The following is a 17,457-nucleotide window of genomic DNA, read 5'->3' as shown; positions in this document are numbered from 1 at the left end:
TGTTTTTATAGAAAAAAAACAGAAAAAACACTGAAAAACCACCCACCACCATCAGGGTGATAAAGGGATCCAAACCCTAACCCTACCCCTATAACCTCACCCCTAACCGTGTAATGAACATTTTATGACATAGTGCCACGATATTTAAGTGCCACGTATGTAAGTGCCACGTATGTAAGTGCCACGTGTATAAGTGCCACGTATGTAAGTGCCACGTGCCACGTATGTAAGTGCCACGTATGTAAGTGCCACGTATGTAAGTGCCACGTGCCACGTATATAAGTGCCACGTATGTAAGTGCCACGTATGTAAGTGCCACGTATGTAAGTGCCACGTGCCACGTATGTAAGTGCCACGTATGTAAGTGCCACGTATGTAAGTGCCACGTGCCACGTATATAAGTGCCACGTATGTAAGTGCCACGTGCCACGTATATAAGTGCCACGTATGTAAGTGCCACGTGCCACGTATTTAAGTAAGTGCCACGTATGTAAGTGCCACGTGCCACGTATATAAGTACCACGTATGTAAGTGCCACGTGCCACGTATCTAAGTGCCATGTTCCACGTATGTAAGTGCCACGTGCCACGTATGTAAGTGTCACGTATGTAAGTGCCACGTATATAAGTGCCACGTATGCAAGTGCCACGTGCCACGTATATAAGTGCCACGTATGTAAGTGCCACGTGCCACGTATGTAAGTGCCACGTATGTAAGTGCCACGTATGTAAGTGCCACGTATGTAAGTGCCACGTATGTAAGTGCCACGTGCCACGTATATAAGTGCCACGTATGTAAGTGCCACGTGCCACGTATTTAAGTAAGTGCCACGTATGTAAGTGCCACATGCCACGTATATAAGTACCACGTATGTAAGTGCCACGTGCCACGTATCTAAGTGCCATGTGCCACGTATGTAAGTGCCACGTATGTAAGTGCCACGTATGTAAGTGCCACGTATGTAAGTGCCACGTATGTAAGTGCCACGTGCCACGTATATAAGTGCCACGTATGTAAGTGCCACGTGCCACGTATTTAAGTAAGTGCCACGTATGTAAGTGCCACATGCCACGTATATAAGTACCACGTATGTAAGTGCCACGTGCCACGTATCTAAGTGCCATGTGCCACGTATGTAAGTGCCACGTATGTAAGTGCCACGTGCCACGTATGTAAGTGTCACGTATGTAAGTGCCACGTATATAAGTGCCACGTATGCAAGTGCCATGTGCCACGTATATAAGTGCCACGTATGTAAGTGCCACGTGCCACGTATTTAAAGACAATGGCTCCTGCAGTGCATCACTGAGGTTACTATACACTGGTCTCACTTTATGGCAAAAAGCTGCGTGGGAACTTTCTCATACAGCATACCATAAAGTGAGACTAGGGACTATTTTCTCACAGGGGCGTAGGAATACATTGTGGGGAATACATTGTGGAAGGATACCTTCCTCCCCTCATTGTGTTCCTGGAGCCCCTAGAGAGTGGTTGCATCACCTGATGCTCCTGCTCTCTACGGGAGATCGTCGTGGGACACTCGTTTTAATTGGATTTCTGCGGATCAGGGAGTATAGTGTTTGTTTATTATTTTAATATTTTTTACAGATGACAATGGCTTCGGGGATCAAAGTGACAAGTGATGGTGAGTATGTACTCTATGTTATATGTACTGTATGTATGTTGTATGTATGTACTGTATGTGGCATGTCACATGAAGTCACATGTTGCATGTTGTCGCATGCTGCATGTCGTCGCATGGCGCATGTTGTCGCATGACGCATGTTGTCGCATGCTGCATGTCGTCGCATGTCATCACATGCTGCATGTCGTCGCATGGCACATGTCGTCGCATGGCGTCGCATGGTGCATGTTGTCGCATGCTGCACGTTGGCGCATGTCGTCGCATGGCGCATGTTGTCGCATGGCGCATGTTGTCGCGTGCTGCATGTTGTCGCATGGGCATGTCGTCGCATGGCGCATGTTGTCGCATGGCGCATGTTGTCGCATGCTGCACGTCGTCGCATGGTGCATGTTGTCGCATGGTGCATGTTGGCGCATGTTGTCGCATGCTGCATGTTGTCCCATGGCGCATGTTGTCGCATGGCGCATGTTGTCGCATGCTGCACGTCGTCGCATGGCGCATGTTCTGTATGTGTGTATGTACTGTATATGTGTTTTTTTTTTTTACATTCAACACATTAGCCGGATGATGGGACTACTACTGTCCCATCATTGGCTAATGTGTCACTCACTGTCACTGTAGCAGGTAGAGCCCGATGGGACTTGTAGTCCCATCGGACGATGCCTGCACAGAGACACTGGGGCTCTGCATGCCGGTATGTGCGGGCGGCGCCGGTACGTGCGGACCGTGGCTCTGCGTGCCAGCATGTGATGGCCGGCGCCGCCGCCCGCACATACCGGCACCGGCACGCAGAGCCACGCACATCACATCGAGGATTCCCTGCCTAGCCCCGCCCCCAGCACATGCACAGCTCCGCCCGCCCCCCAGCACAGCCCCGCAGGCAGCGGGGCCGGGGCTCTGCATGCCGCGCCGGTATGTGCGGGCCGGGGCTGTGCGGGCCGGCGCTGCCCGCACATACCGGCGCCGGCCCGCACATACCGGAGCCGGCACGCAGAGCCCCGCACATCACATCGTGTATTCCCTGCCTAGCCCCGCCCCCAGCAAGTCCCGCCCGCCCCTAGCACAGCCCCGCAGGCAGCCCACAGCCCAGTCACTCTTGAGTGACTGCTGACTGTGCGGCTGGGACACGCCTGCTGCTGACGTCACGTCAATTTCCAGAGCCTGGAAATTGACGTGACGTCGGCGGAAATAAGCGGCGGCTGCAGCCTGGGGATCACGTGACCCGGACTCAGCCGCCGCTACAGCGCCGCTCACAGGCGAAAACGGCAACGGAAGGTAATCACACAATTCATCAGGGGCCCCGGGGGGATACATTGGGGGGTTAATTGAAAGTAGTGGACAACCCCTTTAAGATTTTGCAATTTCTAGCATTGCAGAGACACTTCAAGGACAATGGGAGTTATCAGTTACAACCTGGATGAGTCCTTGCTATATTGCACAATGAGGTGCAATGACAAATAACATATAAATACAAGGTTTAAACTATCAGGATCTACAAGAAGTTGACCTTTCGAGCAGCAGTCATATTCACTGTTCAATGAAACATTAACTCGAAATATGACTTCATTCAATTCTCCCCAGTATTCGTTTAAAATTCATGTATTTTATATTATATAATAAAATTAAATCTAAACACCTACTTATAGCCATTACATTTATTTATATATATATATATATATATATATATATATATATATATATATATATATATTCATTTAACATTTATAGCATCGATAACAGACGAAATAACATATATATACGGACTAATATATATATATTCCGTCTGTTATCGATGCTATAAATGTTAAATATTCCCTATGTCTATATGTTTTCTTAGTAGTATTTTTTTCTCTCTAAATATTCAGTGTTTATAAATACATAATAGCACATATACTGTACGGATATTATTTAGGTATAACCATTAAAAATCATGGGGAAAAAAAATGATACCCTATAATAATTTGTACTAATACACTACTGTTACAAATGATTTTAGTGTTTATCTACAGGATAATTGACCAATATTTGTAAACTATACGTGCATTATTTCAAATACCATCATCTGAACTGAAAAGAATAAATGATTTTCTGTGATCTAAATCACTTATCTATAACTAAAGGAAAATGGTTTGTCTTAAATCGTCTGCCCCCTTGATCCTGCCTGACTGTAAGAAGAATCTCTGAGGAATTTTATGATAAACAGACTGTCAGTGAGCTGCACATTAATAAATCTCTGGAAGTGGCACCATAGTCTGCAGCCTGCTCAGTGAGGCTGGGAGGGAGTTGTGCTGGGGGAATCAGTCCTGATATATGTCCTTTCATTGTGCACCCTGCCTGCCTAGCAGATTGGGGGAAATAGCAAATATATGGGACATATTGGGGGATTAAAAGCTTCAGCAGGAGGGGGCCTTATTGGGAACCTGTTATATTTTGTAGGTGCCGCATTAAACCAGACTAACATAACAACTTCATACATGCACCAAGGCCAAATCAGAATGACACTATTTGTAAGGGGCAGGTCAGCTCTTGGGACACACACGCACGCACCCACACACGCACGCACACATATTTATATTTATTTTTTCTCCAACTACTTTAACCTCAAATCATATTAAATAAGGAATACAGCAAATAATGTTTTAACCTATATAAATCTATATAGATACATCCTTAATATGCAACAATTGCTACCCCTAAAGCAGAGCTCTCTGACCTTTTCTTTATAACCCTCATATACTCCCTAAAATCCCATATCCCTATCATCCTCCTAATTCCTAATGTGCTTATTGTTTCTAGAACTGCTACTGTTTATTTGTATAACTGTTATTATCTGGTGCCTTTTATAATGCCATGTTAACATGTTACTACTTACTACTAATCCAGAAACCAGGAGAAAAAATAAATTTATATGATATTATTATATAATACTAGGTTTTATGTATACATTATAAGTTTATTTCTCCTCCTTGTGGACATAAGTTCACACAAGGAGATATATGTACATACATTATATATGTTCTTGTGTGGACTTATGGATAATTCAGTTTGATTTTTCCTTTGTTTATATTTCTTATTCACACACTGAGGTCAATTCTAAAGGTACCTTCACAATAACACATGGTAAGGTTTTTAATATTAGACAGTGTAGGACCGTCCCAATCAGAGTCACCTTGTCGTGGTGGGATGGCTTTTATGCTATTTTTGATCAAAAACAGTGTTACTAAGAACTCTCCAGTTATTTATATGCACGTCTGCTTTTTACTTATTTAGTTACAGCAGGGTTTTGCTCATTTTGCTTCTTGTTGGTTTTATATATTATATATGCCCTTGTGTGGACTTACGGATAATTCATTTTGATTTTTCTTTTGTTTAGATTTATTTTTTGTTTCCTATGCTAAAGGACTTTGTTGGGCCACTTATCCAGCTATTTTTCCTGCAACGTGCAACAGAAATGCCAGAGGGGGGAACTGATGTGGGAGCTGGTCCTAGTTTCTATTGATGGTTCCCATTCATCTGGCAGGTCAGCTATTGTTCCTGATTCTTCCAGAAGCTGGGTCAGAAACTGTTACATGTTGCATTTGTGATGCAGATCACCAGTTTTGCAGTAGAAATATTTTCACATTAGATGGGATCATTTGAAGCACATGAAAGCTAATCATAATGCAAAAAAAATGCCTTTCAGCTGAAAAAAGTTTTAAAATTTACTTAAAACTGTGAAAAAATAGGTCCTACTTTAATATCAATTCTATCACCCTTGTATATAATGTCTCATTGAGAAGTAACCAGCATTGTACGCAATTGATGTATTTATTCTGGTTGCCATGGTTATGCCGATACACTATGTATACATATAAGGGTAAGTTCACACATTGTAGGTGTACTACAGAAATGTCTCCAGCTGTCCCATATATTTGCATGAAACTTCTCGGAATCTATGTGCATGATGGAGAAACTAACTCTATAAACTATTTTTTTAATTTGTGGAAACTCATGACACAATTCTGCTTTGTGTGAATTTTCCTTTCTGTGAGTTTTTGTTAGTAATCAGCAAATAATTTAGTCCTCATTCAGACATCAGTGATTATTCTTGTACTCGAATACTGGTTCAATTTTCATCAGTGTTTCATTTTCTGCCACAAGTGTTTGATTAATGAGTTTTCTCAAATGAAAAAAAAATAATTACGCTATGTTCACACGTTGCATTTTTGCAGCATTTTTTTTCTGCAAATTTTTAGCTACGTTTCACGGTACCAGCACAGAGATTTCAGAAACTCATCAAAAGCTGCTTAAACTTTGCATTGAAAAATACACAACAAAAATGCAAAGTGTGGACATAGGAAAAGTTTTTGTAATTTTAGGCTATCTACCACAGTGTTAAAGACACAGCACATGGATTGCACACAGATTGCACCCATGTGCTGTCAGTGTTTTTTTACAGACCCATAAACTTGTCTAGCTGCCGTCACACTAGCAGTATTTGGTCAGTATTTTACATCAGTATTTGTAGCCAAAATCAGGAGTGGAACAATAAGAGGAAAAGTATAATAGAAACATATGCACCACTTCTGAATTTATCACCCACTCCTGGTTTTGGCTTACAAATACTAATAGTGTGACCATAGCCACTATGTGGATCAAAATCAGACAAGTCTCTACATTTTGTGTACCACGGTCACAAATACTAACATGGACAGTCACATAAACCATAAATAAAAAGATGATGATGATTATTATTATTATGAACCGTAATGAATAGGTATTTGATACACTAAAACATCAAACATATGTAACAAACAAAATTAGAGAAGTAAAACAAATATATATAATATTATAATATATCAACTGCAGATCTAAGCACTTTTCTTTGGAATATATTTTAAATGTATTTTATTTGGCGCTTTTTGAATTGTACCCTTTTTCAGGTGTAAATAAAAAAAAATTTTATGAGCTGTATAAAAAGCAACAGACAAAAAAACAAAAACAAAAAACAAAACAAAACAGATCTTTAGGATGTTGCACAAAAAAAATAAAAAAGGAAAAAAATAGCCACAGAATTTCAAAACCCCAAATCTTGCTGCTACACAAAATGCTTTTATGCTCTGTATGTGAAAGCTGCTGATCGCTATAAATACTGGCCACTTTCACTACCAGTCAGTGGCACAGTGGTGGTTATATGTAGGCATGAACATCTTCCACTAAATAAATCAGGGAAGGGATTATTTTATGTTTGAAGCCCTCCTGGGTAGTTTCACAAGCATCATTTTTAGAAAAACAACAAAAAAAGTTTCCTTGTTGTTTTCCCTTTATTCAGCTACAGTGTCCTGATGTTTGCATTAGACCAATAATTAAATATAAATGGCACCACAATGTAATTTCTTTTTGTTAAGCTGATTTTCTTCACTTTTGTGAAACAGGGCTTGTAGAAATTTTTGAATGAAGAAAAAAAAAAATCACAAAAGTTGATAAATTATTAAGTTCATAACATTTTTAAAAGCAAAAAAAAATGCAGCAGAAACTGTGAATCTGTAAATTTGTTCCAAAAATGCTATTACATTTAAACAAGTCTTTTTTTTGTATTATCACTGTTGTAATTCTAGAACCAGAAATAATTGTTGAATTTTTCCGAAAAATAAATAAAAAGAATCTTTAGAAATGATACTTTGCTGTTGGGCACATAAGCAACAAACATGCCCACAAATTGGTTTTCAGGTTCTACCAGCACAATAAATAGAGCCTGTGATGTGTGAACACTGAGCAGATATGGCTGGATATACAGAACACAGGTTGCAGTTTTTTTCACGGTTTTTCATTAACATTCTCAAAGGTTTCACCCTGATTTCTCCTAACACCGCATTATATTTGCGGTTTTTTTTTTTTACAATTTGTGATTTTTATTTTCCAAAACGCAGAATGCTCTGGTATGGCACAGTCTTCTCTTCAGGACTTGAAAAAAAGCACATAAATGCCTGCCAATGAGGCTGTCAATTATCCCTTGGTACATTAGCTTATTCTTAAATATAAAGGAGTAGCATCATTCTATTGACAGACCTGAAAAATAAGGCTGATCACCCCCAAATTGCTTGCAGCACATACATAACCATACAGACATATACAAAAGACAGCAGCCCCAATCAGACTCCCCTAAATACACACACAGGGCTCAGATGCTTTACTTTATAGGGCAAGGAGGACAAGACACGTCTGCAAGCCAACATGCCCGATCATTGTTTTTTATGTGTCGTCAGCCATTAATCATGAATCTAATGTATATGGGTGGTTTAAGTAAAAAAAAAATACGTCCCATCAATAACCCTTCGAATAGACAATAAAAAGGGTGACTGTACAATACTGACAATTATACAATACATTTTCTTTCCATCGTATTCCTTACAATTAAGTTGAAGTTTTGCTATGGATTTCCACTATTCGTTTTATTTTATGTACTTTAATATTGGTTTTATATTCAGACAGCAGACCAATGACTGTGGTGCCTGGATGATGGACAACTGATGCCAGCTGTGAAGTGGAAAAAGGAAGCAGCTGTTTGATTTGTACACTTCTCTGCTCTTCCTTGGAGATAAGCGGTGCCTGGTACCTGGCAGCTGCTTATCTGCTCTGAACCAATAATATAGTAATTGGGTTCAGTTTGGTTGGGCATGTTAGTGGGCACGATCGGTGATCAAACGTCTTTGCTACTTGTTCAATTTATTGTATCGCCTTCAGATCGCAAAGCACATTGTACCCTGTTCTAATAATAATAATAATTGTATCAATTAGACTCTGTTTCCATTTATCCGTTCCACCAGGATAATTTTTTTGTGCATCAATTGATGTCAAAACAGCATCAGTTGTCATTGGGTTATTTCACTACTAACATTTTTCTTTTTTAAAGAAATTGGTGAAGAGGATTGAAAAAAAAAACCTCATGGTGTAGTGTTCTGGATCCAACTCCTTGAAGGGTTACTACTGATGTGCTGGATGAATGTAAATGCCCCTATAGTTTCACTGGCACACCAGAGGGGGGAAAGAGCCTAGCATGATGGCTGCAGAGATGTAAAAGAGGACTAATAATAAATATTGTGATTGTTATTCATCAGTGATATTTTCTCCATATACAGTATTGTATTATTGTGAATAAGAGTTTGCTGCTGCACATTCCTGTTTTGCATTGCTAGCATGGCTTGTTATGTCTGTGACAGCTGGATCCATGAGTGCACTCAGCCATGTGGCACATGGCACATTGGAGAAGTTTTCATCCCTCCTGTTATTTCATAGGATCTTCTACTAAAGTGGTCTAATCAATCTGATAAGACAGCCTGACATGATAACAGAAAGGATGAAGAATGCTCTGTCACTGAAGGTTTACATTGCTTCTAGCCCCAGTTTACAACCTTGGGGGAAATATTCAGCTTCTACCGACAGTATTTTTGGATTATTATTTAATTAAACATTAGGCAGTATGTAGAAATAATCTATTTATGTGGCATTGTGACAAAATGGAAAAAGTGTAGCTCCAGCTGGTAATACACCAGTGCAGGTACTGTCATTGTTTGTCGCTGCCTAAGATCCACTTTAGGACATGTCTGGCACCTTTTGATTGAAATTAAATGGAATCTAGAATCCATACAATTCCTCGGGTTTAGCATTCTGCATCTTCCTTTTGTACAATAATCAGTTACAACACAGGGTAATTTCCTTGCGTGCAGTAAAATTTGCCTAACCAGCTAGGCTATGTGGCCATTATGCAATTTAGCCTAGGTTTAACCATTAACATAAAACAAAGAGTCCATTTTTTTCTCCAAGGAGACTATTGCAACATTACACATCCATATGTCGCTTAATGTTAAGATGTGAACATACAGAGCACAGCACAGCAACTTGCTCTATCATAGGGATTGGCCTTACCTCCAGGATGCCCTCTCATAGGGATTGGTGTCGGTCTGCCTTGAAGACTGTGAAGCATGGAGTTATCAAATGGTCCAGTGGGCCAGGCTGAAGTCAGAGGTGGTGTCATGTATGATGTGTAGGGACTAGGGTAAGATCCATTGAGCGATCTAGCAAGAGGTGTGTATTGATCTCTGCCATTCACGTTGATGGTGGCATTGTTGTAGCCACTTTCCCTGTTGCCTCCATTGGCCATAGGAGGACTGGGAGAGTAGTGGTATCTGCTGGACGTGTGTGGACTGTTGCTGCTGTATGAGGAGTTCTCCGAGGTCGGTTGGGACCACACCGAGTGACTGTTCACAGAGTGGGGGGCTTGAGAAGGTCCGGTCCCTTGCAGATAGGAGATGCTCGTAAGCATGGGTCCAACTCTGGTGGTGGGCACATAAACTGGAGAAGTGGCAGCGGAGTGCATAAAACTTCCAGGAGATCCATCATAGCTGACCGGCCCCTGAGCCGCAGTGATGGCCAAAGTTTGGTACATATCCCCTTGTGGTTCAGGCAAAGCGCTAAACCTGGAGTCTCTGTTGGGCAGAATCAGTTTGTTGATGTGATCCAAATCCCTAAAAAGTATAATATCTTCCGGATTGGGCAAGCTGGAGAGATGAGTGACCCCAAAGTGGTGGGCGGCGGTGGGCGACCTGCCCTCCTGTGCTGGATGGTTCCTGTCCGTGTCAGGCTGGTGGTGGGCTTTGGTGGAGCTCAGCTCTCCTCCTTGTGAGCTGGGTGATGGCGACGATGAGGAGCTGTCAGTTCCTTTTACTTTGATTGGATAAAAAGAGCTCCCCACATTGAGCCTCCTGACATCGGACCAGGCGTCTTCAGGAAGGTCCATCCAGGTAGGGAGCTGGAAAGAAATGGGGACTTGGAACCTCGAGTCCTTTAAAGCACAGCCCATAAAGTGGATATATGAAAAAGGAAACAAAGAAGAACAAGGTTAGAAAACAGAGTAGAAAATTGGACAATGAAATCCCTTTAATTCAATTAATCATCTGCTTCTAGACAAAGGAAACATAATCAGATGGTGCAATGCAAAGGAGAAGTAAATCGGATCAGACTCATTAACAAGCCCCCTGGACAATGATTACATTAACACAAGTCCTCAATGACGGGGGTGAACACAGAGGGGCGCACCAGGCCAAGCGCCCCAGTAACTGTCAGTACCATGTGGAGGCTCTGCGGAGCTCGGCTCTTCTCCCCTCCTGGAGGAGCTGGGGCTCAGCTTCCAGCCGCACTCTCTGACTCAGTCCTATGGGAGGGGAGAGTCTGGGGAAGCCAATCTTCAGGAGTAGGTCCGTGCCAGGCAGCACCATTTACGTAGGGCCTCCCAAGGTTTACATTTTGGTTACATGTTCCAACACACCTTAGGGATGGCAGCTCTCCACTATCAACATTGTGAGTCTCAGAAAGAGTGCAGCTCTCCCAGCTCACCGCTGCCCCGTGTCTGGGCTGTGCTCTCACCTGAGAAGAAGGAACAAGCAGAAAGGAAGTGGCAGCTTTATCTCATTACTACACCTTAACCCCTTATCTGCAGAACAGTCACCAACCAAAACCCAGATCCCAAAGATCCAAAACCAGAATCCACCAGTCTAAAAAGAAAGCAAGGAAAGGTGCAAACCTAATAATGCAGAGCTGTGTCCATGGGTCTCCCGAGTGCGGTCAGAGCGCCAGTGTGCCGAGCAGAAGTGTGTGCACAGTGTGAGGAGGAGGCGCCTCTTACAGCTCTGCCTGCAAACTGCAGCCACTCAGGACCGGACTCCTGCTCTCTCCAGGGTGCCAGCCCCAGCTCCTCACATGCCACCTACACACTGACTGCTGCTGCTCACTGTGTGTATAGGAGCCAACCAGGGGCTACACAAACACACTAATGACTACTGATCAAAGCCATTCTAATAGCTTTACAGCCCACTTACTGCAGCCCGAAATATTTATATGCGTAAGCAAACACATATGGCGCTCAAGACTGGGGAAATCGACAAAAATATGCATTGATCATTATCATTTATGAAGTTTCATTATTTGGTAGCAGCAGAGATGTGAGTTATGTCACCTTTTGGAAAGAAACTGTGATATATGTGTGTGTGGTGTGTGTGTATGTATATGTGTGTGTATGTATATGTCTTTGTGTGTGTGTGGTGTGTGTATGTATATGTGTGTGTATGTATGTGTGTGTATGTATGTATATGTGTGTGTATATGTGTGTGTATGTATATGTGTGTGTGTATGTGTGTGTATATGTGTGTGTATGTATATGTGTGTATATGTGTGTGTGTGTATGTATGTGTGTGTGTATGTATATGTCTTTGTGTGTGTGTGGTGTGTGTATATGTATATGTGTGTGTGGTGTGTGTATATGTATATGTGTGTGTATATGTGTGTATGTATATGTGTGTGTATATGTGTGTGTGTGTATGTATGTGTGTGTGTATATGTGTGTGTATGTATGTGTGTGTGTGTATGTGTGTGTATGTATATGTGTGTGTGTATGTATATGTGTGTGTGTGTGTGGTGTGTGTATGTATATGTGTGCGTGTGTGTGTATATATATGTGTGTGTGTATATATATGTGTGTGTGTATGTATATGTCTTTGTGTGTGTGTGGTGTGTGTATGTATATGCGTGTATGTATATGTGTGTATTTATATGTGTGTGTATGTGTGTGTGTGTGTTTGTGTGTGAGCGCGTGTGTGTGTGAATATATATATACGTTACATATATATATATATATATATTAATAATTGAATTTTAGATTGTGCCACGTCTCGCAATGGACAGGTAGAGAGTCACCATGAAGACTGTTGGTCTCCTGACACCTGGGGAGCAGCTACTAGTTATCTCCTATGTGGACATAGTGATGTTTTGGAGCAGCAGGAAAGTGGCTTCATATAAAGTAGCTGAGGTTATCAGCAGCAGATCTGTCACCAGCACCCACCATATAGGAGCAGCCCTCTGTAGCACATGGGCTCCTTCTACATAAATCCCAGCCTCATATTGCTATGATACATAAGTGAGGGGTGAGTATAATGAGCACTAGATCAGGTATCTACAGGATACATCACACATAATATAAATGTCATCATTAATGTCTGACTCCCACACATAAGAATATGCATTGGGTCTTTTGAAATGGATACAAATATAATTTAAACTTTTTTTGATAGGCTTCATTTTCTGAGTCTTCGTGTGTATTTTATCTTGTTTTGTTGCAAATTGGATTTAATTCCTAGTAGAATCTGATTATTGTGAAGGTAATTCTATATTAATCCTTGTATGTTTATACATGAATTGATGTTATTGTGGTGGATTGAAGAGAACAATTTTTTTGTAAACCTGCCTATATTAATATTATTATTTTGTGCTATTCTTACTATTACATTACTGCTATGATGTATGTCCTCTGGTGAATAGGCAGATGGGGAGATAGGAAATCATCTTTCAATACAATAGTATATACTTACAAATATATAAATATACAATATAACTGAATTATTGTGGTATATTGAATCGTCCCAGAGATTCATTATATCATTTCATTATTTATTTCATTGCACATAGCAGAATATTGTTTACTTCCAAATATTCCAGATAAAACTAGTATTTTACACATAGTCAGGCAGAGGCAGGTAATTCACTCCCTTTTAGGAAAATTACACAAATGGCATGTGACACAGATTGCTAAACAATGGAATTGCTTTATTTGTTATTTCTTGAATCAGCATAAAGTGAACACAATTACAGCCACTTGTATTGTGCTGCTCTGTAATGACTGATATTGTCAGAACAAGTAACCTCTGAACTGTAAAGTGCTGCCGAATATGTTGTTGCCATATAAATAAAATGTATTATTATTATTCCCTAGCATTGTACAATTACACAATCAAGATATGGTTCTGCTTTTTGTAATATGGTTGTATTGAAATAATAATAATTTTGGCTAATAATAATAATAATAATAATAATAATAATAATAATAATAATAATAATAATATCAGTACCTTAAACGTCTCAGCTTTGGAGGTATATTTTGGAGCACAGTCTACCTGTAAGATTATGCATAATCTTTGATCAGTCTCTTGCATAAGGATGAACCTGTGCAATTTAACTCCGTAGTTTCCAGGCAAATTTTGGACTGTGTTTTTCCATCTCAGACTCTGATCTACATACAAGACCACAGGCTGCTGATTTCACCTTTATTTATGTGGTTTGCTGTAAGATAAGGAGAAACAAAAGTCTGCTCTCTAATCATTTATCTGGAGGGCACGGTTACTATGAAATAATAACATTTGAAACACTTTCTTTTCTGTAGAAGAAATAATGAAAATCCTCACAAAAAAACATAAACTTCTATTATTTTCAATATTATAGCAGAAATTAAACTGTACAATGTCCCACAAATAGGACTAGATGCATACGAAAAAGCGGTTCCCGGAGAAAAAGTACTAATAATATCAGACAAAATGTTCTTTCTTTTTCTTTTTTTCTTTCTTTTTCTTTCTTTTTTTCTTCTTTCTTTCTTTCTTTCTTTCTTTCTTTCTTTCTTTCTCTTTCTTTCTTTCTTTTTTCTCTTTTACAGAAAAGACATAGATAAATTAATTGTAATCATCATCATATTATACACAATCTATAATTTAGCGAGACAGCTGCCATGTAAACTGTGCACATTAGAAAAAGATCCTGTCCCTATAAGTTTACAGATAGTAATACGGAGTAAGCGGTATAAAAGAAATAAGGAAAGAGGTTAGTAATTACCAACATGTCAGGGGTTACTTTGTACAAAAAAAAAGTAATACTGAAAAAATAAACTTATAAGTTAGAATAATATATCATGATCACTTGATGTTACATTGTAGGAATCTAAAACTGCAGATTTCTATTTGCTTCTGAAGTTTGAAATGACTGTGATGTAAGCAAAAGTATCCTATCAATATGTGTATATATATATATATATATAATTCTACATGTGTCACACTTATCTGCGATGTGGGCTTAGTGTCATGGATATATGATATTTTGCCCACATCACAGGTAATGCTGAGGTCACGGTTTAGGAATAATTATACACCATTGATCTGATGTGACAGGAGATTTGCACCTTCCACCCTGCACTGCGTCCTTCCAGGAAATTCTTGATTTTCATTAGTTCCATGTCTAATTAAATTAAACAAATAAACCATTTTTGTCCTAGACCCCATTATTGCCCAACAGTAAAGTCGCAGTTGGGGTGGGGGAGAGGTGGGAGCCGCAGTGTTGCCGTCGGTGTGTCTGAGGCCGTGCAGCCCAGTGATAAGCCCTGTGCCGCACAGTGACCCGGCCGCGTTATCTGCAGACACCCCCATATATACAAGCAGAGTGAAGGCTGATGATTAGCCGTCTGTTTACCAGGAATTACCATATACAATGTATAGGGACAAATGCCACTATGTGCTGGGGCTCAGCAGGGGCCGCACTAATGGGATTGTCACCCTGGCGCTGGAGCCCGTACCTGAGCCCCATGGTGCTGGAGTTATCACTCATCTCTCATCACAGGCACCAGACACCTAGAGGGGGATCTCCATCACCCCCCATAGCACACACCTTCTCAAGCACTCCAATCACAGGCGTATATATACAGAATCTGCGTGTGTGTATGCGTATAACATGCATATATAATCTATGTTTATAAATATCAACATATGTGTGTATGTATATACATTTATGTGTGCAAATATATGTATATATATATATATATATTTGTGTGTATGTTATATATATATATATATATATATATATATATATATATATATATATATATATATATATATATAAAACAAATATAGTCATTAGTTTTGTGGAACACATTATTTATGACTATAACTATAATTACAGAAATAACCAAACACATATGATGAGATATTGGGGCTTACACATACATTATCAGCATATGCCCCGTGTGAATATATATATATATATATATATATATATATATATATATATATATATCTATCTATCTATCTATCTATCTATCTATCTATCTATCTATCTATCTATCTATCTATCTATCTATATATATATATATATATATCAGTATATCAGATGTGGCATCCGAGTTATTATACATATATATGTTTTCTAGCAGAGCAGGTTGCAGGAGAGGCATGAGCCCTGCTGCTAGAGGTGAGGGTTGCTGTCTCTGAGCCTGGGCACTCTCCTCCATGCTGTGTGTCTCACCTACTTTATACCCTGCACCGGCTGATAAGAGCTGACTCCAGGCTTTATCTCCCCCTCCTCCACACATACTACAGTCACGTTTCATTTCTCTTCTTTTCCTTTTCATTATCCTGTCTGCAGAATTAGCTATTTGTTGGCCAGATGCATTGATAGAATAGTTGGTAATGGTGAAAATGTTACGGTTGTGTGTATAATGTAATGATATCCTGAAAGACAATGGCAGTCAGTGGTTACCATCTCAACAGTAAATGATTTCTAGTCTCTGCCTGATAATGCATGGTGCTATGTGATATGACATCTAATAGAGTGAGTGAGTGGAGAAGGTTGTCAGGTAGCGGCAGATAAATGTACTTTTAAATACCACTACTACTATAGCTACTACTAATGTAGAAAATGTGCGAAATATAATAATATTAGAAAAAATAAAATAATAATAATAATAATGTTGTCACACTTAGTAGATATAATTATGATTAATATTTTAATAATTAGGATTTCTTCATGTTTATAATTTAAGAATAAAAAAAATATAAACATGATTTCAGCCCCAATGATTTTGAAAATCATGCTATAATACCTTAATTATATATGAATTGCTTCTTCGCAGGCACTGGATTCATTAGCTGAATAATCTATCCTACATAATTAGAAATTATCTTATTGTCATTGCATTGTTTGATCATTTCCTTTCTTTTACTTTGTAAAGAAATGAAATACCAAACACTGCATTTGGCTGTTTCTTTGTGCATTGTTTGAGGGTGTACTGTAATGAAAACTATGACATCCATCTTTTTTCTACTTTTGAGTCATATTCAACTATGAAGAAAAGTTTAGATTTCATATTTAATTATATATTATGCCATTTTATACTTCTGATATTGGCAACCATTTCAATTTTAAAACGAAGTTAATCCTAAGAAGTTGATATGGTCATAGATATCTCAGCCTATATGTATAGCAGCTTCATATTCCCACATATTTTCTGTCTGTATGCTTTCAACCCTGTGAATTTTTTTTGTGGAGGCCTATACTTTTCACTTTTTCATATTTAAGGATCCAAAAATCAAATTTTGAGTCTTTTGGACTCTCAAATGTTTTGCCTCTTCTATTAGGCTGAGGCTGCACCAAGACGGAAATTCTCAGAAAAGTCATAACTATTTTATAGCTCTGATTTTGCTGTAAATAAACAGAGATGTTGCAAACAAATCGCATGTTGCATGTAACTTGCAGTGAATTCTATGGCAAGTGTATCGACATATGTGCAGCCCAAGCCTTATGGATTAGTATAAAAAATGAATTAAAAAAGTGGCAGATTGAAATCAATGGCCATCACTTAGAGGACAGTACTCTGGTGTATGATGGCAATATTTCATTTTATTTTATGCCATATATGCACCAGATAAGTGACATTTCAGGCTATAGGCCAACAATTAAAACTGTTTTGGGTGTGGCGGTTCAGATCCTTAAAGAAGCACTCTCTGGTAGGTTAACGCGACCATGTAAAAAATCATGCAGGGTTTCATCCAGAAAAGTTGGACAATTTTTTTTATCACTTGTTAATTATGCTATTAAATCACAATGAGAGATGAGCGAATGTGTTCTGTGATACTCAGATACTTGGTGAATGAATGGAATGCAGGGGAATGTACTGTAGTTACCTCGAG

The 17,457-nt window shown here is 39.4% G+C and overlaps 1 protein-coding gene and 1 long non-coding RNA gene across 5 annotated transcripts in view; one reads left to right on the top strand and one right to left on the bottom strand.

The window, feature by feature from the left end:
* The window catches only part of GATA6 (GATA binding protein 6), a 45,969-nt gene extending 34,678 nt beyond the window's left edge, over positions 1 to 11,291 (bottom strand). The window contains exons 1-3 of one of the 4 annotated variants that reach the window (XM_077270353.1): positions 11,205 to 11,289; positions 10,950 to 11,047; positions 9,551 to 10,466 (exon numbers count right to left, since the gene is read on the bottom strand). In XM_077270353.1, the coding sequence (XP_077126468.1) occupies positions 9,551 to 10,421 (871 nt within the window). In that variant the 5' untranslated portion in view covers positions 10,422 to 10,466; positions 10,950 to 11,047; positions 11,205 to 11,289. Of the gene's footprint in view, positions 1 to 9,550; positions 10,467 to 10,750; positions 10,919 to 10,949; positions 11,171 to 11,204 lie in introns of those variants that run through there. The other 3 variants (XM_077270356.1, XM_077270355.1, XM_077270352.1) reach the window with 3 other exon arrangements.
* A 1,216-nt stretch (positions 11,292 to 12,507) lies between these two features.
* The window catches only part of LOC143782654 (uncharacterized), a 44,035-nt gene continuing 39,085 nt past the window's right edge, over positions 12,508 to 17,457 (top strand). Inside the window, exon 1 of the long non-coding RNA XR_013217014.1 lies at positions 12,508 to 12,600. This is a non-coding gene — a long non-coding RNA (uncharacterized LOC143782654). The remainder of the gene's footprint in view (positions 12,601 to 17,457) is intronic.

This window comes from Ranitomeya variabilis, chromosome 6 (genome assembly GCF_051348905.1).
Source record: "Ranitomeya variabilis isolate aRanVar5 chromosome 6, aRanVar5.hap1, whole genome shotgun sequence".
In the NCBI taxonomy this organism is placed as follows: Eukaryota; Metazoa; Chordata; class Amphibia; order Anura; family Dendrobatidae; genus Ranitomeya; species Ranitomeya variabilis.
This window is presented reverse-complemented; position numbering and strand designations above follow the sequence as displayed.